Source organism: Xiphias gladius, chromosome 24 (assembly GCF_016859285.1).
Source record: "Xiphias gladius isolate SHS-SW01 ecotype Sanya breed wild chromosome 24, ASM1685928v1, whole genome shotgun sequence".
NCBI lineage: Eukaryota > Metazoa > Chordata > Actinopteri > Istiophoriformes > Xiphiidae > Xiphias > Xiphias gladius.
Genome location: NC_053423.1, coordinates 21,985,959 through 22,012,176, shown reverse-complemented (window position 1 = coordinate 22,012,176; position 26,218 = coordinate 21,985,959). Strand labels below are relative to the sequence as shown.

The 26,218-nt window shown below is 42.1% G+C and overlaps 1 protein-coding gene across 1 annotated transcript in view; it reads left to right on the top strand.

The window, feature by feature from the left end:
- Window positions 1–25,338, top strand: part of pvrl2l (PVR cell adhesion molecule related 2 like) — a 304,682-nt gene extending 279,344 nt beyond the window's left edge. Inside the window, exons 9-13 of the mRNA XM_040121387.1 lie at window positions 16,743–16,872; window positions 18,613–18,670; window positions 20,082–20,177; window positions 21,015–21,211; window positions 21,927–25,338. Coding sequence (XP_039977321.1) covers window positions 16,743–16,872; window positions 18,613–18,670; window positions 20,082–20,177; window positions 21,015–21,211; window positions 21,927–21,936 — 491 coding nt within the window. The 3' untranslated portion in view covers window positions 21,937–25,338. The remainder of the gene's footprint in view (window positions 1–16,742; window positions 16,873–18,612; window positions 18,671–20,081; window positions 20,178–21,014; window positions 21,212–21,926) is intronic.
- The last annotated feature ends 880 nt before the right edge of the window (window positions 25,339–26,218 follow it).

The following is a 26,218-nucleotide window of genomic DNA, read 5'->3' as shown; positions in this document are numbered from 1 at the left end:
GTAAGTGCAGTCTATTTACCATTTACACTCACAAACACATTCTGTCTCTCTCTGTCTCAAGTTTTCAAGTTCAAGCTCAAAAGTGCTTTATGGGCAATGAAAGTTTCAAAAAACAATGTCGCCAAAGCATCAAAACACAATTTAGCCAAAAAAGAGAACAATAAAAAACACCAAGATCAATAGACTTGTATGTATTAATTATATATGTACTCTACATTATTTGCGTGTGTGTGTGTGTGGGTGTGTGTGTGTGCGTGTGTGTGTGTGTGTGTGTGCGTGCGTGTGTGTGCGTCTAGGTCGTTCACTGTCCCTCAGATTGTGGCATGTTGCTATATATTCGTCAGCAACATTTGCCCTGTCTCCTTCTCCTATGAGTATTTTTAATTTTGAGATGTCATTTGGCTCATCGAAATTCGGAACTGCAGAATTGAATGGGTTGAAGTAAATGTTCCTTATTTCACCGAAGGATTTCCATTTTAGGAGGAAGTGCGCCTCTGTCTCAACCTCACCTGTCGAACACTGACTGTCGGTCGCCATGATGTTTTTGTGTCTTCCTTGTTCCTTGTGTCTTCCTTGGCCGGACGTGGTCAGGGTCTGCCTCTGTTGTAATTTGGTTTACTCTGATTGGTGTTCGGAAAGCAGTGTTGTTGGGAGACTGGTGAGAGTGTGTTTGCGAGGGGGCAGTTAGTCTCAGCACCCGCTGACAGAGGGGATCACGCCGTGGGCTCAGCTCTTGGGTTTGGAGGGCTTTGGAAGGGGGGGTTGGATTTAAGGTGCTTAAAAAATTCCCTCTCTCCTTCTCCCTCTCTCTCTGTCTTTTTTCCCTCGCTCTCGGTATCTTACACACACACACACACACACACACACACATGCTATGTTACAGCCATCAGTGTAATACCCAGTCCCCAGACAGTGTAAATGCGACAGACCATCTAAAAGGGTGAGGAGATTAGTCAGAATGTGTGTGTGTGTGTGTGTGTGTGTGTGTGTGTGTGTGTGTGTGTGTGTGTGTGTGTGTGTGTGTGTGTGTGTGTGTGTGTGTGTGTGTGTGTGAGAGTGTATGAATTAGTGAGTGTGTATGCCATATGGTTGTACAGTATTATTAAGTATATTAACTGTAAGTGTGTCAGCTCCACTGTGTGTGTGTTTGTGCAAAGTCGTATGTTTTATGATAGTTCTGCTTTTTTGTTATGTAATTTGTGTGTGTGTGCATGCGTCTTAGCGTGTTTCGTCCTATTTATGCTCAAGCTTCTGCATGAATGTGTGTATTTTGTAGGCTTCTGCAATAGGCTGGTGTCTCCATGTTTATGCATTCTAATGTGTGTGTTGTTTCCGTGCTCTGTGTGCGTGTGTGTGTGCTGTGGACAGATACATTTGAATTCCTCAGACCTCCGCATGCCACCTGTCTGCATGTTTGACCTTCCAGCCTCTCCTGCGTGCGAGTCCGAGCGCGCCCCTCTTGACCTCTGCTTCTCCCACAATGCCTCCCTGCTCTTGCCTGAACCCCGAGCTCATGCTTATGCACAGTTACCTGGTAACAGACAAATGCTGTTGCCATGGCGTTGCCAGGGCACCCAGGTGTCCCAATAGCTGTCTGAATGATGGATGATTGGCTTTTGATGACTGGCTCTCTTTTCTCTCCCTCTCTCTCACTCCTTACACACACACACACACACATACACAAACACGCACATGCATACAGACATACATAGATGCATATAAACATGATCTGAGTCCCAGTAATGGGAACACATGCACAGATGCACACACCCACACACATGCAGACACACACACAGACACATGCTCATACCCAGGGGTGTGATGATTGGCTGTCAGGAGAACCTGACCCCAATTTTGGCCTGCGGGACTTGAAGTTGTAGCGTGAAGTGTGTTTGAAGTGGCTTGAAGTGACATGTGGCGTGTGTGTGTGTGTGTGTGTGTGTGTGTGTGTGTGTGTGCAGGAGTGAGTCAACTAAAGCGGCGAAGTAGGTTGAATATTAAAAGTGCTCACATGAAATAACCCAGGGATCACTTGATATAGCTGATCTCGCCTCCGCTCTCAAGGCCATTCCAAGTTTTTCTGGGGAGGATGAAATTGAGCGCGCCCCGAGTCCTTCAAATGGTCCGGCCCACTTTTGCATTCTCCCATTTTCGTGCAGGTATTACTCCAGAAGCTTAACCTCTAAACTGTGCAGCTCAGCCAGCTGGTATCAAGTGCCAAATTAACTCCGGAGTTCTTTTTCACTCCTGCCGGGTTACAAAGCAAAAGAGGAGTAGATGAATGTACAGCTGGCACCCGCAGAGTCAGATATTATTCAGTGTGACTGAGGTCTCTGCTCTTCATTATCAGCTTGACAGGGAGAAGGAGTTATTCCTTCTGGAACAGTGAGAATACAGTAGCTAAAACGTTATATAGATATATATATATAGATATATATATATATATATATATATATATATATATATATATTTGAAGTTTTTACTGAACTTTATAGAAAGAGTAATACAACAGCAAAAAGTCAAGAACAAACACACGACAGAGAGAGAGAAAAAAAATTGTCAGGTAACCAAACAGACATACGACATAAGAAAGGCAGTTATTTGTTTGCAATAATGTGGTGGGCCAGTAGCTAAAACTTAATTTCAATGTCATAATATGCAATATTGTCATATCAACAAACGTTAATTTTACCTCCAGTATAGCAAGATAGTAATTTAGGGTTTTTTAACGCTCGCAAATCAGTTCATTTCTACCAGACCAAGAAAAAAATATACACGTTTTCCTTTTAGTTCTGGTCCATTTTCTGTTTACGCTGGCTTTTGACGAATGAACCGAGAGCTATAAGCATGAAGTCATATGGGCTTAGACGTGACTCATTCTTTGGAAAGGGTTTGGTGGCTGCCATCCTGCGTCATCGGCGCCACATGGAGCCACATGGGGAAATCAGATTTTGCTGACTGACATGAGATCAGGCAACTGAATCGGATGTGTGTGTATAGCCTCTCTGGTGTAAATAATGACCACCGGGTAGAAAGAGGATGAAAAAGAGAGGTGTTGCACCATTATATTAAGGGGGAGCTTACTGTGTGGTTAGTATCTTTCACTGGCTTCACAGTTTTTAATGAGGAACTGCTACTGGAGTCTGACACAAAACCAGCACACCACAGTTTTAGCTCCTTTCTGAGAACTTTCTAATTCTTTCTGACTACAGGTCAGACGGAAATACGGTCTTTTTTCATCTCACGACCCCCCAGACTTATCTTGTGACCCTTTGGAGGGACTCAACCCCAGGTTGGGAGCCACTGGAGTAGCTCCAAATCACGCAGCCACAACAGTATAATGCAGAATACGCACTGATGAATTATTAAGTATTAACAATCTAGTCGTGTCAGATATACTAATATGTCAGTCATGGGGGCGAAACCAGTACTTTTACTTCAATACTTTTACTACATTTTGCTGCTAATACTTCTGTACTTTGACTCAAGTAGGACGGGAGTATTTTTATGTTGCTGTAATGATACGTTTTCTGAATACTTCTTCCCCCACTGGTGTTACAATGGACTGAGACCCAGTTGTTTGTCTCCGTCTTGTTGTTCAGCCCACACCGGAGTTTAAGTGGCAGCTTTCACTCCAGCCCCAAACAAACTTAATTAAATGGAGAGACACACCAGAGTTTGATTGATCCAAACCAAGAAGGTTACGTGTAAAAGCACCCTAAAACCTCAGCTGGTTCGTGAAGAATTCAAGGTTGCTTTTCTTTTTACAGCTTCAACAAGATATTCACCACATCCTGCAGTAGTCAGCCTCAAGCTCTGCAGCAGAGGCAGTTCAGAGAGTGCTTGTAAAAAATAGAGGTAATTAAAAACGAAGTCATTTAACAAGGGTCCAATTACAAAGTGCTTTAAATGGTATTTCTATAATCTGATTTTCACCCTGCTTTTTGTATAACTGATTTTTTTTGTTTTTTATCTGATTTTTACCCATTTTTTTCATTTTTCATTATTTGCTCACTACCAGATGCAACGCCCCACTAGCTTTTTGGTTTCAGTGGTATTACTGCAGCTCTTTGAGATGCTGAAATAATGAACAAAATATAGCAAGATGCCTTGGACATTTGCAGGTGCCTTTCATATGTTTAATGTGTCAGTAACAAGACTGGACAAACTTCAATGAATCCGCTTTGTTTTAAAGGGTTTCACAATTGGGAATTTATAATTAGTTATTCAAAACTACATTATAGAAATCAAGAGTAACACTAACAAATGGCATACTCAATTTAAAAAAAGCAGCCTTCTCAATGGCAGGTCATGGTGCGCTGTGCATACGGTCTAAGGTTTAAAAAAACATGAGGCTCATTGGATACAGAAAACACAAACACATCTGTTGAACTAGAAACAATCCAATAAAAGTCATGGACTCTTCTGCACACAAAACAATCTCACCTCAAGGTTCAATAAGGTCCGATTATTAACTGTTTTGGAGCTTTGGATCATATTATAGATGTTAAAACTTCCATTTTTTTCTGACCACATTAACAACGTCTAGTTCCCGTTGTTCATGCTTACTTAAAGATCATGTGATCTCATGATCAGAAGCTTTGGAGCAGGTACTAAATTGACTTTGAGGTAAGATTATTTGGTCAATTGCTGTTTCCAAGGTCATATGATAGTAAATCAAAAATCTTTAGTTTTTAGGCTGTTGGTTGGATAAAAGACACAATCTGCATGGGCTTGGGCTTCTAATTTATATTGGGCATTTTTAACCATTTCCAAACATTATATAGAGAAACGATGATTTGATTAATCGAGAAAATAGACACCAGATTAGGCAATAATTAAAGTAATTTTCTGTTGCAGCCCGAGTCATAAGACAGGTCCTGCAATATCTGGGAGCCAAAGAATAGTTATAGTGATCTATTCAAGACCTTTATTATTTCAGCTGATTATGTGTTTAAAAGGTACCTATTCCACGATACATTTGCATTTAAGTAAATTACCACAGGCTAGTTGACACCCTGCAAACCTGGAAAAGGTAATATTCCACCAGAGACATACTGGTTCGTCTCTTGGGCTATTGGCTAAATATAATCACGAAGCCATGTGTATTCTATTGTGTGCACAGAGAACAGAGGGGCAAGAGGGGGCCTCAGCTCATTGTTACCCCGGGGTCCCTTTTGCAGGATTACCTAACAATGAGGGTATGTTCGGAAGTCGTATCACAAAAAATTCTTCAAGACTTTAAAAAGGTTATTCCCAGTGGAGGTGGTCGCAAAGTTCTAACACTGTACTGTACGCACACTGTGGCCTAATCCCATTAAACTACTGAAGTGCCACCACAAAGACACAATTCACTCTGTTGTTGGTTTAAACAGCAGATTTTCCACTCCAGACTGAGCACGTCCTCAGCTCTTGGTCCTGCCGAAAAAGCTCCTTTGATACACCATCCTTTGCTCCCCTCCTGTAAGCGATTTTGTGTAATTTGACTAGGTAGGAGACGGCTCTTTTTCAAGAAAAGGGACAAGTCGAAATGTCAGCTCCAGTGCGGTTACACAAAGAGAAGGGGCAGGGGACCGGGGCAAGAAGATTGAAGAGAGGAGGTGAATTCACCTGGGGTCTTTGCTCCTTTTCTCCAGTCTTCTTCTTCTCTCCCTCTTTATTTCACTGTTTTCTCCCTCCTTATTTGTATTTTCCGCCTCTGTCTCTCCCTCTCTCTCTGAGTATGACCTAGTTTGATCCTGAATGGTTTGGGGGCTGTCTGTCTCTGAGATAAACTCATTTGCTCTGGATCATTTAGAGAGCATTGCCATTTCACTCCCCCCCCCCAACCTCCCTCTACCCTCAGTGTTATTTGGGGAAGCAAGCAACAGAATGTGTCTGCATGTGTATGAGAGAGAAAGTGTGCGTGTGTGTGCGTGTGTGTGTGCGTGTGTGTGTGTGTGTGTGTGTGTGTGTGTGCGTGTGTGTGTGTGTGTGTGTGTGTGTGCGTGCGTGCGTGCGTGTGTGTGTGCGTGTGTGTTCTTTAATCTGTTAAGTGGGTAGAGACATATGGGGAGAAAGGACAGAGAAAAGCTCACACACAGAGCTGTCAGAAAATGAAAGGGGATCTCTGCCTTCAGATAAGGTTGTGAAGTGTTGCATATCCAAAGATATCTGTCACACAAACACAGGGAGCACTGACAGGCAGATTTATTCAAAAACTTCATGCCGCGATTGAACTTGTGTGTACGTGCAAGTAAGTGTGAGTTGCACTGCGCAATGGGATTTTAAAGGTCCTATCAGACCTGCTTCCCTATTAGTGACACTTGCAGGCGCACCTGTGTTTTTGCGTGTGTTTTGTTTCTCTGCAGGCTGCTAAAAACTGTCTCGTACTGCAACCGAAAAGCCGTGGGTTGGATGGTTCTCGTCTACTCTCAGAAGGCTAATTACATTGAGCGCACGGTGATGGAGCTGTCTTGAAATTATTTATGATTCTTCCACTGTCCCACTTGTCCTCGTCAGCCAAGTCATCATCCAATATGGCCTCAATTGGCAAATAATTTCTGATCATCATCCTTCCCTCGCCCTCATTTTCTTTTGTTATGAAATTGCTCTCCGAACATTAAAAAGAAAATTCAACCCTCTCTTATGCGCACTCGTACACAGTTAATCAGAATATCTGGAATCAGCCGTGGAGGGTTTGTCTGTAGGTCAACCAATGCACCTTAGCAAGGGACTGATTTCAAAATTTGACACTTACCATTGATGTTTTGGATCATTGAAACATCATTAAAATTTCTGTTATAAAACTCCTTTGTGGTGTAGCTGCACTCAATGAAACTTCTTGTCCTCCACATTTTGCCTTTCTTCCAGTCTCCACAGAGAAAGGATAAACTCACCACCAAACCCAAAATGGACCCTGAAACACCGGCTGCAAAACCAGTGGCTGTATCAAACTGTGATAAAGTGGTTTACAGTGGATTATTTTTTAAGATTATGTCAAACAAACCCTGAAGGACACAAAACAATCACCTAAACTGAATTTGTGAAAAACTCTTTCGCTGCAGGACCTCAATTATCAGAACAAAGAAGGACATTGTTCACTCTTGCAGCCCCGCTATAGACCATCAAGTCCTTCAACAGAATGACCGTAGAGGTAATTGGTCCCTACACTCTGAACTATGGGTCATAATAAGCCCAGCGGTTGCTCAAACAACCGCTGGGCTTGTTTTTTTAATGGGTAGACATTCAGCTACGGACTAATAATCAGCAAAAATGTCTTTCTTAACAAGTTATTTGTCTTATTTCCATCTTTCAAGACCTTTATTTCTACAAGTGTGGCTGCCAGAGTGTTATTAATTTCCAGTGTTGTTTCCCATGTTTCAGGAATCCTCTAGACATTAGTGCAACTACCTTCACACAAGGCAGAAAGCAGATCACTGCATGAATATAAATAAATTGAAATTCTTGAAATAACTAATAAAAAAAAAAAAAAAAACAGTATTTGTAATATCCATTTTAAATCAAAATGTCTGCTATCTGAGGAGGCTGTTTGGGATATTTTTTTCTTTCACAACCTAAGCAGTTTTTTTTTTTTTTTTTTTATATCCTGCCTCTACTGCTCCTCGGCATAAATCTCATCCTGTTTAAAGAGTAGCTGAACGGCAGGATGAGAAAAGGCAGCGTTCCACTGGCCTCTCTGGTTGAAACTTACAAGTCTGTCTCAGCTCTGATCTCACCCAGCTTCACTGATGGGTGTGGTCAGAAGTGTGCACTGCTGCGCCCGTAACCACACCCCTACATGGATGTCATGGTACAGGTTTTACACATTTTACACAAAGTCTGTCTACAGATCTTGCAGACTGCCAAGAACATGCTTGAAACGAAGTTATATAATATCCAAGTGATGTCCCTGGAGGCAACATCAGTTGGGGCTGTTTGAAAATGAAAATAAAAAAAAAATTGGGGGTGTGGAGTTAGAAAGAAGCGGACTCGCCAGACCTCTTTGGCCCGCCCCCTCACCTCGGCTTGAGGCTCAGTGCCCGAGGCTACATCAGCCGCTACTAGCATAACACACCTGAATCTCCGACTGAACTGTCATCGGTCGAGTTGCGCTGTGGGTAATGTAGGCACCAATGCTTTGACAAGGAAGAAGAGTCCGTGGAATAAAGAAGTTGATATCTCTGGTCCTGCTGGATCAGTTTGTTTGCACCCAGCCTCCAAAAACAATGCCAATGAAAAATACTAAACAGAGTCATCGTCGGCCCACATCCTGCCGTCAAATGCGTGAAAAGACAAATATGTTCAATATAGCACACACTGTGCAGACACAAGAAGCAGTTAAGGTACGGCAACAACAACGTGCTCATGTGATGAAACTTTTTTGGAGCACTGATGTCTCAGAATAAGCGATCAGAACATGCCACCGTCCTGTTTCCCTGCGACAGCCCACAATGAGTCCGATCTAATGACTTGCGTGAAGATGCCGCTGGTGTGTAGGCTTGCTTATAAAACGGTGCTCTCGGTCCCCCTCTTCAGTCTGTACAGTCACTTATAATTTAGAATCGAGTCCAACCGTTCCCCGTTGAGTTCTGCTGTCTTTTGTCAAGTAGCAGAACGACTGCAATCTGAACATTAGTCTCCATGGTTCATGTTTTACCTCAGTAGCAACCATTTACCTTGAGTATTTGTTTGGGATTTAACTGGGGGCATATTTGCTGACTGGTATACACGAAACTCTTCTAACGTCTTATTTGTGCACAATTGTTGACATTAAGTGGGATGATTAAATAGATTGATTTTTCATAAATAATTGCCGTCCAAGGCTGCTGGAAATTTTTTTTAGCAATCTTAGTCAATTCATCCTGTTTGCTGACTTAAAATGTAGTAAAAATTGCATGTTTAACCTTCAGAACTAAGATTTTCACTGCAGGGGACCTGTGCAGTGGAGAGGTTTTGCAATGTAAAACAGCCATGGTTATACATAAAATCAGTTTTAATGTGCAACACAATTATGCTGATCTTCATAGAGCCCTCTCATTTTGTTTTTTCTCTCCTCACCTTTTCCTTTCTCCTCTCTACTCTCACTCTCTCATTCTCCAGCTCTCGTGCCTCTTTTCTGAAGTGTCTCGCTGAAAGGAATAAAGCTTTTAGCCTCTAAGATTATAATCATTCCCTTTTCTATTCATCATAATTGCTCACTGATTGCAGTAATTTCTGTGCACTCATGATTTTAGTGGTCTTTTCAGTGCTTGGTGGCCACACGCCGCATACTGTACTTATGCATTTGTGTTTTCTGTGTGTGAATTTGTGAATGCCTGTGAGTCAGTTTGTCTATTTAGAGTCAGTAAATGCGAGGGGGCGCACTAATGTCGTTGTTTGTGAGTCAGTTTGTTTTTTTTGGGGGGGGGGCACTGGGAAAAGGAAGGACAAAGCAACAGGGGCATTTTTCATGTTGGCAACACCAGCAGAGAGCAAGTGAACAACGGACATAGAAGAAGACAGTGGCTGTGAAAAGGAAAAAAGCAAAGTGATTGAGAGAGTTTGTGTTAACTGGAGGCGAATAGAGGTGCAGAGTGTAGTAGTCTGACGAAGGGCTGAAGGACAAGCACGAGAGGGATGAGAAAAAAGACGGAGGAAGTGGTTAAAATGCAGCAAAGGAGTTCGGTGTGAGAGGAAAAAAATATCAGGGAAGCTAGAGAGAAAGTGAAAAACCAAAACAAAATACAGAGAAGACCAAGAGAGGGGGCGACAGAAGGACTGTGAGAAACTGAGAGGCAGTTGTTGTTCCACTGTCACTCATGGCCTCCCTCGGGAGTGTTTAGACCTTTAAAATCCCCTCCTCTTCTCCGCAGGCCACTAACACTCCTATCACCCACTCCTTCTCATCATCCCTCCTTCCCTGCCACTTTTTCTCCCTCGTTTATCACTCCTCATCTCACCCTCCCCCTTGAACTCTACTCAATTCGCTCTCCTCCTTCACCGCTTCACCCTCACATTCCTCTCTGTTTTCCGTCCAATGATTTCTCTCCCTCTCTCCTCTCTTGTTTCCGGTCCCACATGCTCTCAGATCTTCGCATTCTTTTCTTGTCTTCCCTCCTGCTTCCCACCTTCCCTCCAACAACGAAGCTGCTATTTATAAATGAACAAACTGTACGCGAGTGTGGCGTTCAGGGAGGGAATGAGGCAGAACGGAAGGAAGTACGTGAATTGCTCGTGTGTGTTAAGCACTGCAACACGTTTCAGCAGCTGAATCTGATGATTACCTTAAATCATATGCAGTCATACTGCATCACAGTCTAGTTTTATGTTGCATTTCAGGCACATGGCCGCAGTGGTTTGTAGCAGAACCTCCCTTTAAGCTCGTGGACGTCTGGAGAAATATTTGTCAAAAACACTGTGGCCTTGAAAAAAGCCCAAGGCAGCCGTTCAGTCGGCTTTGAATTTAAAAATGCTCGATTATCGAAAATGGCAATTAATGGACGGATGAACAACAGCACCAGGCTCAGTCTTCAGTTTTCCCTAGCGTCATTTCAGCGGGTATTGCTGTGACTGCAGCCCTCTGTGTCCTCACCATTCTAAATCAATCTTTTGCTTTAACTTCTCTAGACCTCTGGAGAAGTTAAAGCACAATTACAAAAAAAGTCAACTTAACTGTATCGGACAGGAACAGGAACAACACTTCCTGTGGTCTTTTAAGCAAGTAGTAGATATCGTCGTCCACATCTTGGACCCTGAATTACAACTAGGAGGCTAAAGTCGACGGTTTTACAACATGGTTTCTCGTATTTACGGTCTAAACAAAATGGTGTCAATGGGACCTAATGCCTGGAACAGAGCCAACACCCATGTCATTAGTTCCACTTGTGTTTTTCTTGCAAAGACAAGTCAGAATGTCTGCTTTTAAAAAGGTCTATTAAAGCTGAAATATGCAAGTTCTGGAAATCAATCTAGTGCTAGCATGAGACTCGACGGCCAACCAATCTGCTCCTCACACCCTTTCCGCTCTGTTACGCTCCACCAGACCTTCACCTACATCCTTGTCGTGCTCGCTGTCCTACCCTCGGACTCAGTCATACTGATGTTTTACAGCTGCTAATACTAGCTTGAAGCCTCTGTCTGAGAGGAGTGGTAGACCAGAAGCACTTTCCTGTATTGATTGACATGTGTGAGCTCCCACCCCTGACTTTAGCCCTCTCTGATTGGTTAGAAGGACGAGGCTCACTCAAAAAAAAAGATATATTAGATATATTAGAGGTCGATATCTCCGCACTGCTGCCAGCCTGTTCAGTGAGTCAGGGTCACAGAGGTCTTTGAGAGCACCTCTCCACATTAATAAATGTTTTGGTGCACATTTCAAATTAAAAATATTGGAAAAAAATATTGGAAAAAAGTTACATAGTGTAGCTTTAATCAGAATAATTTGGGAATAATATTTTTATAAGCTTCGATATGACAGAAAAGCATCCAGATTTTTCATACAGAGAAAGCACTGTGGGGTTTGGCTTGACTGTTAGATTTGAACAATTGCGCCCTGTGACGATTTAATTTACTGACCCGAAGTAGATATTAGCCTTTTTTATATACACAAATACACCATTTTGGCAGAAAACATCCAGGCGAGGCCAGGTTCCCATCCTGCAAATACAAAAAGTGACCATCACACATTTTGCAGACTTCTCACAGAAACGAGCCGGAAAAATCAATCAGAATTGCAGTTCAGTTCCCTTTGATTTGTTGCCTTGCCTCTTGTTTGATCTCATGTGTGCCGTCTTCTCTGCTGATTCTTCAAGGTTTTTCTGTGACGTGTGATGTAAAATAATACTGGCCATGGGAATAAAGAGTTCAAATTCCTGTACATCACAAGCAACCTTTTAGTAGAGTACTTGTTGTGCCGTGAATCTGTGTGTAATCGTGTGTTTGTGGGGTTTTTTTTGTTGTTTTGGTTTTTTTTAAACGCATTTTTTTGGTATCCATGTTGGGCAGGCCTTGGGCACGATGTGTTTCTCTGATGGCTAATGCAGCCCACACACTGGAACGTTTGATATGAGAGAGCAACGGAGTGCTTTAGACGGGCATTGTTGTTTCAATTTCATTTAAATTGCATGTGATACAGTAGCAAAATCTCACCACTTGAGTATCACTTAGATAATAACATTATATCTGCAGATTTGGGGCGTTTTGCTACCAGGCAATGGAGTGAGAAATGGACAAAAAACAGATCGAGCTAAGCGGGAGTGAAGGTCTGCTGTAGCGCGCCTGTGTACACTAGCGAATTCCCACCCACTCGTTTTTTAAATCTAAAAAGCAATACTACAGCATGAAGCCTGCACTATTGATTTAACAGTATAAATGTTTGATAATTCATATAAATATTCTACAGCTCCAGCAGGAACCAGCGCTGACTCACTGACAAGGAAATCGAGCTGCGTGTTTAGATGAAGATGGATTCTAATGGACAGAGGAATGAAAGTGAAAGGTGCAGTTTCTCCAAGGTTTGTGTGTGTTTGTAGCAAAAGATGAAGATGTGTTGAGCCTGGGATAAACAGGAAGTGCGTGCGTTGTCTCACCACTGCTGAGGCCTGCGAATGGGAGCTTTGAAAAGTTGCTGTGGACTAACAAACAGGGAATCATGCAGGCCCTACTGAGGCCCATGGATGTATGGATGAAAAAACATCTGGGTTGTTTTTGCTGCGCTTGTCGTCACTCCAAACTTGAGCCAAAGTCTGAGCTGAAGCTAAAAGGAATGTTGCCTCATGCAGTGTCGTTGCACATGGCAACTATGGCGTGGTAAAGGTTAGGGAAAGACTATTGTTATAAGCTGTTGTTAAAGTTGGTTAGGGTTAGGCAACTAAAACACTTCGTCGAGCTAAGGGAAAGATGGTGGTTAAGAAAAAGATGAACGTAAGTTGCAGTGCTCCTGAATGAAAGTCCGACGCTCTAGACATCCATTCACCACACCCTGACTTTTCTACTTCCTGTATTGCCAAGGAACACTAGCACTGGTGGGGAATGGCCTAATATGACCATAGTTCCTAGCGACACTGGGTTAACATGCTTCAGGTTAACATTAGGTCACAATATTTCTCCGATGCTTCCCACCTGACGTGGCAGTTTTGTATGGAAGTTAATTAACAGCAGAACCGCTGGCTTGAGAGCGAGCGATAACAGAATCACAGGTGTTCTTCAAGCAGGAAGAGTTGTGTTACTATACTTGAGAGACCTTTATATGGCCCAATATCACAAATCACAAATTTGCCTCGTGGGGCTTAACAATCTGTACAGTCTAACGACACCCTCTGTCCTGTAGATCCTCAAATCGACAATAAAGAATCCCCCCCCCAAAAAAGAAAACAGGAAAGAATGGGGAAAAAAATTCAGGAAGAGCAACGGAGGAGGAATTCCTCTTCCAGGAAGGACAGACGTGTGTGTGCAGAATGGCGCAACAACGTGGATTTACAGTATGAACAGTCAGGATGACAGCATTATAGACTGTAAACGTTAATGAAGAATATGGTCTGGGAGGACATCGAGCAACTGCCAGTGTCCCGCCAAGAGACCGGACCTGAGCCGCATAACCTCCTCTCCACCACGGAGACCTGGAGAGAGGATAGACTACGCAAACATACCAGAGGCAAAACCAAGCAGCGCACTCAACGCTCACCCAACTTCAGTTGTTCACCATCTTCCAAATTGCTCCTACATATTGGCAGGTGTTGTACCACTCGCGTGCAAACTCCAACTCTGAACAGATTAAACTCTATTGGATTTGACTTGGAAATGAAACCTCATCCCGTTTAAAACCCCACACTTGTAGTACCATCAGGCTGCAGAATTTCCATTGTGAGTCACTTGACGCTGTGTCCTCTGGAAACCTGTCGAAAAGAGCGCTCTCACCTGCTTTAAGTCTAACAAAACAGACAAAACCACGAAAGCAGAGTGCAAACTGAGTACCCCAAAATCGGATTGTGCTCTGGGAGTTCGCTCTAGTCCTCATACCCTGACCCCGTGAACTGTGTAATCTTGGCTTTGCACACTGATAACAGCTTGGGTTTCTTTGTTGCTTCTTCAGTAGTCTTGTTCTTAAAAAAAAAAAAAAATTCCATATTTATGTAAATAAATTTCTGTCCCGTGTCCACGTCCGTCTGGCATTTGCTGCCGATTTAATTCTTTATTTTTGGGGCTTCCCGGTGGAGGTGGGGGTACGTAAGGATGGCTGGTGAAAATTAAACAAAACAGGAAGAAACTGGCCCTGTAATGACATAATTTATCAAAACAAATATTGCACATTCACCTATTCTAGTAACCCAACTTTTCCAACAGCAAGGCATAAAAACTTTTTTAAATGATATTTAGCCATTTATTCAAATTTCTGGCATTTCCATCCCTGTTTTTTTTTTTTGCTCATAAGAACAGGTGGATGGGAAGGCACTCAGTGCTGCAATGTGCTGCTTAACACCTCTGGTTTGCCTGCAGTGAGAAGAACGGGTGTGATTTGTGCGGCGAATGCCTGATGCTTTCTGTCTATTCAGGGATGTAATTAGTAAGAAAGGTGTGAGTGTGTTCTCCGAGAGATTAATAACACCAGTTTTGCATCTGCCCTCGGAGAAACTCACTACTTCCTCTTATCCATCTTCTCTTCTCTTTGCTTCTCTCCTGGGCTGCAAACCACCTTTTTTGTTTTATTTTTTATTGAAAACTCAGTTTGTTATCAACCACGGACATCAATGGCAAACAACAGCACTGTAAACTCTGATAACACCGGGACACGCATCAAATGAACTTTCGATATTCAGTACACACTCATGTACACACGCACATAGAGGGAGGGAGGGATTGCTTCAGTTCCCATGCTTTGTGTGTGTGCGTGTGTGTGTGTGTGTGTGTCTGTGAGTGCGTGTGCATTTCCAGCTGTGAAGAAAGGCTTGTATCATTCTCTCTTCCTCTCCCTCCTCCTTCCATCTGTCTCTGTCTCTATCTTGTGTATCCGTCCTGTTTACTCTGCACAGCTCCTCATCCTCAGCGTAATCACTGTCTACCTTGAATCCATTCGTCCTTTCTCCCCTTAACTCCGAATCTTTCCTTCCTCATCCTTCTCTCCAGCCGCTCTCCTTTGCTCTCCATTCCTCTGTCCTTCCCTTCTTCATTTTCCCCTTTCTTCTCTTCCCTTTCTCCTTTTTTTGCTGTGTATTTCTGATCATGCATAATTGAGACCTCCTTCCCCTTCCATCTGTGACCATTGTGGCAGAAATGGTAACTAAACCCACACACACACTCCTTCTCTCTCTCTCTCACACACACACACACACTGGCCAGTCCTTTCCCAGTGGATCTACTCAGACATGAATATGCAAAGCGGGCCGTATTAAGCTTCCCTTAGCAAATCTGCATGTTCATCCATCTATTTGATTCTCTCTCATTGAAGACTATAAACTTGGGACAGAACGCCACCTGCTTGCAAGGAGGAGGAACTGCAGCCAGGCTTTATATGATCTGAGACACAATCTCACCGTCGCTGATCAACATATATTTCCAGCAACCCTCCTACTTGTCATTTGGAGGGTTTCTTTTTAAAGGGTTGGTTCATCTAAATTACAAACATTGTCTGATTTATCCCAAGTTTTATCTATTTTTATTTCCTTTTTTCCCCCGGTTATATCAGCATCTAAAACTTTTAAAGCCATCCCAATACAATGGAGGTTAATGGAATTAAGGGCGTTCTTGATTGATGCAAATGTGTTTTTAAATGCTTACAACTGCATTTCAACGTGGTTCAAGAGCTGTAATTTGCTGTGTGTACAGCAATTACAGTACAGTTTGTTTGTTTTTTCTTGCAGCAGCAGTAGCAACATTTGGTTTTATTTTTAAGTAAATACTCATACAAACATCAGCTAAATATGTGTAGTAAAGGTAAATGAGTGGAAATCATAGGGGTAATTATTTTTTTATCATCTCTGTATCAACCTCAGTGGAGTTTGTTTACTTTAGTGGCAGTGGTGAAATCCGATTTAAAAAAAAAAAAAAAAAACCAAACAACCTGTGAAACCCATTCAACCCTTTCTCTGTTGTTTCTGCAAAAAAAAAAAAAAATCCTGGATATGGTCAATAATTGCACAGAACCAACAACTGGGGGTGTCGTGCGCTGTGTGCAACTGCTGTCCTCCTTTCTCTTTTAAATAAAAGCAATACTGTAATGAAAGGCTTTTACAGTTAATTTCGATGCCTCGCCGCTCTCCGGAAATCATAAACAGGCTCTTAATCGAAGGGAGCCTGTCGAGGTCAGGGTGAGACTCGGCTGACGTGAAGCTGCGTTGAAAAGATTTACGGCATTCACATGTGTCAGAGCACGACAGAGAGGTGCTTTAATTTTACAAGAGCTCCGACTGAATCCTTTATGTTTATGTGACAGTGCTTTAATGTCGCATCATAACTACGCATACGGTGTCGACACTGGGTAGGAACTTGATTGCTGATCCCCTGCCTTCACATTTCATTTCCGCAGGGCCTCAATTTACTCCTGCCCCATTAAAACCAAACTGTTTTCTGTTTGTCTGTGTGTGTTTTGTTGTTTGTTTTACGTATTTTGCTCACCCACACAGCCAAAGACAATTTTCTCTCAAACAAAATTCAGAAGCAAAACACATAAAAACACAAATATTGCAAGCGAGCGGCTTTAAAGCACCAGAAGCGGTCACATGAAATTTAAATGAACTGGTAATGACATTCTCTCGCTCTCTTTTCTCTTTGTCTCTGATCCATTCCAGAAGAGAGAAGACAAATTACTCCGGGCCCCTCGACAGGTGTTGTTATCGGTAGTATCCTAGGCATCCTTGCCTTCATCAGCATCATCATCGGCACTGTCCTCTTCATCCGCAAGCGCCAGGAAGACGCAGAGTAAGTCTTCTTCAGCAATCCCACATCTACTTCATTGTTTATTTAACCTCCTGAGCAAAATTAATCTCCCCCTGCAGGACTACGGCTCATTAAACCTTATTACATTTCATGAGGAGACCCAGCAGAGATAGCTCGGTGGCAAATCCTGACCTTAAATTTAGCGTTGGACCACCTGGAGATTTGACTCCCTGGACTACAGCTGTAAATAGGAAATTAATAAACCTTCCCTGCTTCTGTTCCAGTTTTAAGAGCTGATTTTCCAAACTGAGTTTCCCTGTAGTACAACGGGGTGCACAGTAAATTCACAAATATACACTCAGTGTTTCCAGCCTAATTGCTGAGGCAGAGGATAATCAGAGTTAGATTTATGTTGCAGACCTGTTGCTGATTCTCTAATGATCAGCCACTTTCGAGTGACGCAGCAGCCCGACAAGGTCGAATTTGTTAAAAATTAAAAAAAAAATCAAAAGCAACTACAACTAATGATTGCAAAGTTCAAGGCCATAGCATAAACGTACAGTACAAAGAGCAATAGAACGATTAGCGAGAAAATCCAGTAAGATTTCTCCACGTGAGCACAAACTCTGACGTTTTGAACACAAATTACTGGAAATTTAGGTTTCTTAAAGCCTCAAAACATGATTTGTTTCCAGCACTGTATATCCAGGTCTTTCCCATTGTGGCCCACTGTGTAGGGTTTATACCCAGAATACAGTCTGTTGTATGAGCTATAGTAAGAGGGATATTTGGTTTTCGAGGAGCAGAAAATTGAGTAAAGATGGAGAAATAACTGCATTGATAGATGATGACACCAGGTCCAGATATTTTCATTTCAAGGCCGTGGGATGCCAGCAGATAAAAAGTGCATTGTACGGATACCACATTATCTCTCTTCAATTTACAGACTTAACTTTCAGCTACTACGGCTTCAAGATGAGCAGATGAATCTTTAACCTGCATCGACACTCTGACATTGATACTGAATCAAATGAGTCACAGAAATCGCTTGAGAATACCCAACACACCAGCTTCACCGAGCTTATCAGCTTCTCTTAGCTCGGTGTTCTGATTTCACACATTCCTCACGTCACATTTATTTATGGTCGTCCTTAGGATCCGCCGTAAGCGGCCGTTTTTCAGCATTCAGTCTCTGACATAGTAAACGTTCGGACGGGCAAAGTTGGCGACTGGCGAATCTGGCCAAGACAAACATCTTGCCACAGTGTAGCCGGATATTTTGGTCAGTGGGGATCAAACCGGCCCTGAAAAAAAGCTTAATATTGGACTTCGATTCATCAGGTGAACCAGAGACAAGACTCTCTTTCTTGAGACTCACTAAAAAAAATGTGAAATATCCCACATCTTCACGAGCGATCCGTTTCAACCAGTACCACGTCTGTGGTTTTCACTGGAGGCAGGGAAAGTGTTTATATTCTTAATTTCTCCCCCTGTGGTAATACTGCCTGTGACCTCCAGTGTAAAAATCCTTAAACGGCACAAAACTCAGCACATTAATTAAAAAGGCTTTTCTCTAAGTAATCGCTGAGTTTTGCATTAAACAATGCGCAAATAGACTCTGGATTAAATAACGACACAATAAGATGTCTTTAGAGCTCAATAATTCAAAACTTTTCATTTCCCTCCGTAGCCCGACTTGTTTCTCCGCTTAATGCAAAGAAATCTGATGTTTTAATGAAGAAGTGATCAATACCACACTATCGTTGTCTTCTGTCCAATCAGGGGCCCTCCCAAGCACAAGCCCCCTCCCCCTGTGAAGGCAGGCAGCTCGACAGAGATGGTGAGTGGTCGACGTGGCTTCAAATCAATCTTTATTTTCACTGCGATAATACTGTACACACACACACACACACACACACACACGCACACACACGCAAACAAACTCACAATTACACACACACACAGTCCATTTGGCCAGTCATAATGGGACTAATGGCTATTGATTGGAGATCTGAGTTGGCTTATGTGTGTCGAAATAATTAGCTTGGTTGGTAAAGAGCTCCACGAGAGTGCTCCCCTCCTCCTCCTCCTCCTCCTCCTCCTCCTCTCGCCACTTGCTTTATCCCATCATTCCATCACATTTAGCTGTGCTCCTACCACATGATTTAATGAGACTAAAACTCTGCAATTTAATGTGGATGCAGATGTATAAAAGATGTCCGAACGGCTGGAAATGCCTTGGCTGAAGTGGGGTTCGCAGGGTTCAGCAGTGAGTGTTTATTGGTCTACATTGTGTTCCTAGAGGGCACCATCTGTGGGACATGATGAAAAGTGAAGCATTATCTCCATAGTTCTATGTCCAAATCGATCTCTTTGAAGGCAAGTTTAAGTCGAGTCACAAGTCTTCCTTAGCAAGTCAATACAATTCAAGCCTTTCAGGTTTCTGAATGCAGGCCATTATGATGCCTTATGAACCCTTTGAACCTCTTGCTTTCAAAGCTTCTTTTAGTATTTCCAACACCAAGTGCTGGTGACAATATACTCAAAAGTTTTGCCTACGCAAAAGCCTTATTTTCTTCATCGCTCCAGGTCAAGACTCAAGTCCTAATCCGAGTCAAGACTCAAGTCCTCATCCAAGTCAAGACTCAAGTCCTCATCCGAGTCAAGACTCAAGTCCTCATTTTTGTGACTTGAGTCCGACTCAAGTCCAAATCTGAAGTTTACAGCTATGTTATCGTGTTAAAGAAAAACTACACTTTAGTAAAAGTTGGGTTTCGTGTTTTTGTAGCGTGGGCCATTGGCTGGGTCGATACGCAGTGGTAGTGAAGAGCAACATTGTTAAACATGAGCCGTCAGACGATCATACAGGTTGCAAAGCAGCCAGGAGTTTAGCCACATTAGCTACCGTTTAATTCGAAGGGACAAACTGAAAACGAGCCCCCCCCCCCCGTAGTGTTGCTAATTATCCCTCAGTGGGCAGGAAAACGCAACGACTGCACGCAACTACAGGGAGTGCAGTAATGTTAACGACAGACAGTTTGGCTACTGATTTTACTGTTATTCCTTTTCTTTCATAGTCTCTCCTTACGTCTGACTCCAGTTCACAGCTGCGATCCGTTTAACATAAACGTATTTTTTCGGCAATGTTTCGAGCTCCTTTCTTCTCTTCTCCACTCGGCTGTGTTTACTTGTATTGCCCTCTGTTTTTTTTTGTTCTCTTCCCCGTTTTGATGTGGTTTCCGTGCGTGTAGCTGACAAAGCCATCGGCGCCTCCCGTGGCCACAGAGACGGCACCTCTCAGCCCAGGAGAGGTTTACTACGAGCCCACAGGGAGAGAGCCTGTCACGGTGACTAACACACACATACACACGGACACAGAGGCGTGTTTTGCTCACTGACACACGAGCCACATTCAGTCGCAGTGGGCTCCATATCTTTTTTGACAGCTACACAGCGTGTTTCAGGAACGTGGCGGTGGATTTACTTTGCACCAGTCAATCAAACGTTTTAACAAAACCTTGTAAAATTGTATGAAATTTAACCTAAAAAATGAAAACCCTCTCGTGTTTAACTTAGTTTTTAATAACGTCATGTCAGGTGAAAGAGCCTCTTTACTCCTCATGTTATCTATACAATGGCCCCTAAGGACAAATATTACACTAGAGGGAAAGAATAAACATTAAGGGGAAAGCGCTCCGAATCCAGTGATGCAGTAAATACCAAGACACATACGGTATAAATAGGGAACACACGTACAAGCAGTTACTACAGTGGGACGGCTCTGGGACACTAGAGGGAGTGATGGGCTTGATTTGGATCAACAGCTACATTACAGGTACTTTGGCTCATGTACCTAACCCTCCATTAAATTTTGATTTTTTTTTTTTTTTTGCAGACGAGGAAGTAACCATTTAGATTTGAATCATGTGGTCAGTTTACTGAAATAATGGTCTGTTTGGAAGTTTGAGATGACCGACCGGTCAGCAGACTCTTCGGAGACGACTCTGGATTTGTTGCATTTCTGGATTTGGAGCAAATTTCCTTTAATGTTTCTGCTTTCTTGCTTGTCTGAGCTTTGGCCACCATCCATCTGATTTACAAACATTATATATAAATAAACATATAGCATCACTTGTTTTCCTTATAAAGTACTATAATAAACTCCGTCCGCTTCAACCCTGCAGAACCTGGATGATGAGACCACCGGCGCCTTGAATGGCGGCGCCCCTCCAGTCCTGGACGATTCAGCCAGATACGACCACATCAACGAACTCAAAGACCACACCGCCGACGGTCACCACGGCAACAACTTGGATTCGTCCAATCACGAGCCACCGGCTGCCAACATCTCCCGCGGCGAGAGCTTTGTATCTCCCGCCATGTATGTGTAGCCGTGGCAACCGGAGCACCACAACACGGGCATATGGGCAAGTTCCAGGTCACCTAAAATTGCATGAAAAGAAAAGGCGAGAACACTTGATTCCACACTATAAAACAACTTCTATTGTACATTAAATATTTTTAATTTTAAAGTTTTAACTTACACAATATTACGTTTTGCATCTGAGTTTATTTACTAGGCTCATTTAGGGGGTGTTATGGGTCGAAACATTTTCAAATCCCCCCATGAAAAAGAACTTTTTAAATATCTGGTAAACAGAAATAATATGCAAAATGCCAATTTTGTCAATGCAATTTAAGATGCGCACACAGAAGTTCATGATATCTGTCGATGTCTGACAGCCTTTAAAATCGTATGTGTGTGTTGCATACGATGAGACGGGCTTTTCTGATATATCAATTACATGGTTGAGAGGTGTTGCAATGCAGGTGAACTGGAACACTCCCATCCGCTAATTAACACACAGCGCTCTGCCAGTGTGTGGCTTGCAAACCTAAATTTCCACCAAAAAAAAAAAAGAAATCCGCAAGACAACTGCTCTTTCTGTGTGATTTAGTAGGAAATATTATATGCAACATTTTGTGCCATGAACATACAACGTCCCCACTGCAAAATAGTTTGATGTGAGGCTGCCAGTCCTGGGCTCTTCTGTTTACAGCTTTGGAAAGTGATTTGAACTTCTTTTCCTCTCTAGATGCGGATAAAACATCAGGCTCCTGTTGCAGCCTTGTACCACAGAGAAAGTAAAAAATAAAATCTTTGAAATTCTATCAAGGCACTCGTTTTCCATGCTTGGTAGGGTTCGGATTGCATAGAGCTGATTTTGGTCCCAGGAAGTCCAGAGCCTGATCATCAGGCTTTGCAGGCAGCTTCAATTAAACACTCAAGATGTTTAGGAGTTCTTAATATATTCCTACAATAATTATTTAAAAAGACAGCCTTCCCCACTCTTGTCCAGGCTACAGTCCAATAAAGAAACATTCCACTTTAATGTGTTGTCAAAGGGCCTCATCTGTCCCCGGACTGCAGCAACAGGCTGGGCTGCTCGTTAGCACTAATGAAGGGAAAAAGACATCGTTTTGAATCTCCGTAACCTGGCAACATTACATGATTAAGATCCCATGATTGATATTTGCTGTTGTTAATTGCAAGAGTTGGCAAGGCTGTGTGACGGGGAAATGAAATTTGATTCACAACAAAGCACACACACAAAGGGTTCTTACATGTGCACACACACACACACACACACCAATGTTTGTATTCAGTCCTCTAATAAATCACACTATTAGGCTTGAGAAAACATCATGAGGAGTGGATTTTCAGAGTGTAAAACTGCTCTGCACATATTAGAAAGATACTGCCATTCCAGCCATTTTAACTGATTAAAATGGTCATATACTCTGATATATGTAGAGCTCTTTACAAATATCGAAAATGTGCATTTTGCATTTCAGCCGACTGTCAATTTAAAAGCAAAAAAAAAAAAAAGTAAAAACAAGCTAAACATAGCTATTCCTGGTTGAATCAAAAATTGGTCTTCATAGATGTCAGATGGTACCAAATGATGAACAATGTAAATAGTATTGATAATATTGATGAATAATATATTGTTGGTGAAATGTGTACACATAAAAAAACAAACAAGTATAGGTGTTATCAGTGCCTCTGTACAGGGGATGGAAGTTTGTCAAATGTCGATTTGAGCGATTAAAAAAAAAAAGTGTATATTACTATTTTACTTTTCATGGGTAAACTGAGGTTGTCACTTAATACTAAAATATTTTATTTGAGTATATATTATAAAATGAAATGGTGTGGATTTTACTCCTTGTTCATATTACTCTGCATGGCATGATAAGTGGCTTGTTGAAACACTTTTCCCAAGGCTGTTTGCAGAATAATCTCTTTCATTCGTAAAAACATTTTTGAATGTCAAAAAAGTAAGCTGTTTTTTTTTTTTTTAAACCTCCGTCTCAATGCATCTGTCACAATCACACACAGACGCCACAAGCACAAGTCCAATTTCAGTTGAGAGAGTGGGATTTTTTTTTTTAAATCTTTATTTCTATTTTTTTTTGTGTGCATGCACCTCAGCGGGCTGCCTGTTTTCATCTTTAGCGTTGACCCGAAAACGTGGTCGGCATGCAATCGTCCTCTCTCACGGCCACAGAGTGCAATACGTACAGAGATTCAACCTTCCCCTATCGCCGCGCTTAATCTTGAAGCTCTTGCTTGAGACCTTGAGTTACACAAACCTTCCTGAGTTATCATGTTGACGGTCGGATGACAGGCCGGAGCTGACCGCGCCACTTTAAAATAGCTTACAAGAACACACATGCAGGTGGCGGATAAACTGCAGATTTGTAAACGGTTATAAACGGGTACAAAAGTTGAAAGTGCTGGCGGATATAGATGAGGCACCTTCATGGCCAAATAAACCAGACTGAATAAGAAGGTAATGGAAAGGAAATGTTAGAAAACAGAAATTTCACAGCGCTGCTTTCACTTTCTGTGAAATCGGCACCAAATGCAATATCTTAGTTTTTCTGACGCATGACAATCATATGTTCATATTTAACCATCACTGGCTTTGCTGGAGAGGCTTTTTTTGTTGTTCATATGGTTGTAGTTATTACAGAAGTCCCCCTTTTTGCAGCATGCTAACTGAGACACTGCTACACCTGTGAGCCATCCTGAAAGGGCACATTTAAAAATTAAAATTACAGTTTGACTCTTTTGTTGTTCATATTGCTGATTTCTGTTAAAATCATCATCCTATAACCGACTTGTGGTGTGGAAATATTTGGTTCTTTTATCCAATGGTGACCTAAGGCATAAATTCCACACAAATGCAGGATAAATAGGGACTTCTACAATAGCTACCAGTGTAAAATTCTCCTTTGTGTGTCTGCTTTTTGTCTCTGAGATGTTTATTTTGATTAAAGGGAATGTCTGCATGCTGCATGGACCTATAGGAATGAAGCAATTTCCTCGTTTTGCAAGAAGAGTCATGCCACCATGACAAGCTTCTGGCTTTTTGGCTCGCTTATATGGTGCAGTGTCAGACAATCACGTATAATGTATTTTATAGCCCTGCCACTAAACAAAAACTGTCGTAAAGTGGAATTAAATGTGATGGTTTTGCTCTTTTGTCTGTAAATTAATTTCCTAAAAATGAATGAATATTTAGTTTCCTGTGGATTAATGTGATTAATGAATTTGCCAGCAGGCCGCTGTTGATAGATTGACTAAAAGGAGAGAGACAATCATTGGGACCCATTATATCAGAGACCAATGACTCAGCAAGCATTCACTTATGACTTTCAGTTCTGCCGTCTCATTTGGGGGATTATTCAGTTTTACCCAAAGACTTATACTTAATAGAGTTGCTTCTTTATGAGGTATTTTGAATTACAATCTTAACATCTCCACGAATACAGTCACAAAGCTGCCTCCTGCAGCAGAAATGGCAAAGACGTAGCCAAAACTCAATTTACAGATTGTGTTCACCCAATGGCATGGGTCAACAATTATAAGAAGGTTATTTGGAGAGCAGTGCAGTGACTTCAGATGGATCAGCTGTTGGATGAAGGCTCTGGGTCCATCCCACGTGTGAGAGCTGCGGCGTTGCATTTTTGACCGAGGTGCTTTGCCCCGTCTCCCCGCTCCGCGTTATTGGTTCAGTGCCAGAAACACAAGCTGTGAATGTCAGCGATGACGCTGTTCAGTCTGAATCCTCTCCCTCGTTTGCCCTCTTTCTTTTACTTATTTTTCCCCTCTCCATTCTCTCTCATTCATCCATTGTCATCGCAGCTTTTCATCACGGAGCCAGACGTGCCTTCTTTATGTTATTTTTAGCTTTTCAATTCTCACATATCTTGTCTTACAGTCGAACGGTTGATGAAAGGGTGAAACACACAAACACAGGACGGGTTTGACATTGATAATGGCAATGCTACAAAAAAAAAAAAGAAAACCTCACTGGAGATGCAATGGTGTTTTAGTGAGTGTTTATTGATTTTCTTTCATTTTCATTTTCTTTTATTCTGTTTATCACAGTTCAGTTATCATTTTGTATGCTTTTTGGGAAACCTATTGTACATGTTTTACAGATCATTGTCTTGTCAAATAAAATGTAAACCAAAAGGACAGGAGGTCTTGGTGGTTATTGCCCCAGCAGCTTCTCCAGAGCAAGAGTCAGCCTGAAGAAACACCAGAGCAGCGTGCTACAGATCTGGTAAGCCCAAACATCTTTGTTAATATCTTCAGGTAATGACTAGATTCAGCCAGAGTGAAGTAATTACGTCTTTTTTAATTTCTCTAAACTAACACCTATCAGATTAAAGGAATAGTTTGACATTTTGGGAAACACACTTATGCTCCTTCTTTCCGAGAGTTAGATTACAAGATTGACACCATTGTCGTGTATGTACTTTAAAGCAGCTATAATGAGTATTTTTATGTTAACAATGAATCTGAGAATTATGACCCAACTCTGCACAACTCCATGAATGAATGCTAATGCTGCTCTGTATCTGTTGGATGTGTAAACAGTTTGTTTGCATACCGTGTTGCAGGTTTAAGTTATATAGCTCGAGCCATGAGGCGATTAGTCTAGCTTATCTTAAACACTAGACAATGGGGGACACCGCTGGCCTGGCTCTGTCTGAAGAAGACCGAGCGATGAAGTTACACCATTGGTCGGAAGCCGAGTGTTTCCCAATTGGCTGTTGCTCTTTTCAAAATTATTTGGTGCAAACAGTTAATTCATCGGTGGGCCATTTAGAGGCAGCGTTTAGCCAACTTAGAACATTTGTCGCTAGATTTACTGACTTTTCAGAGCCCTTAAGCGCCTTTTTTCAAAAAAGCATCCAGCGACATATCTACCAACTTTTTGGACAAACCTTTGCTACTTTCCATAGAAGAGAGACGCCAGTATTGTCCCGCGAGCGCGAGGTCGGGCTTTCCCTCCGCAAGAACACATGT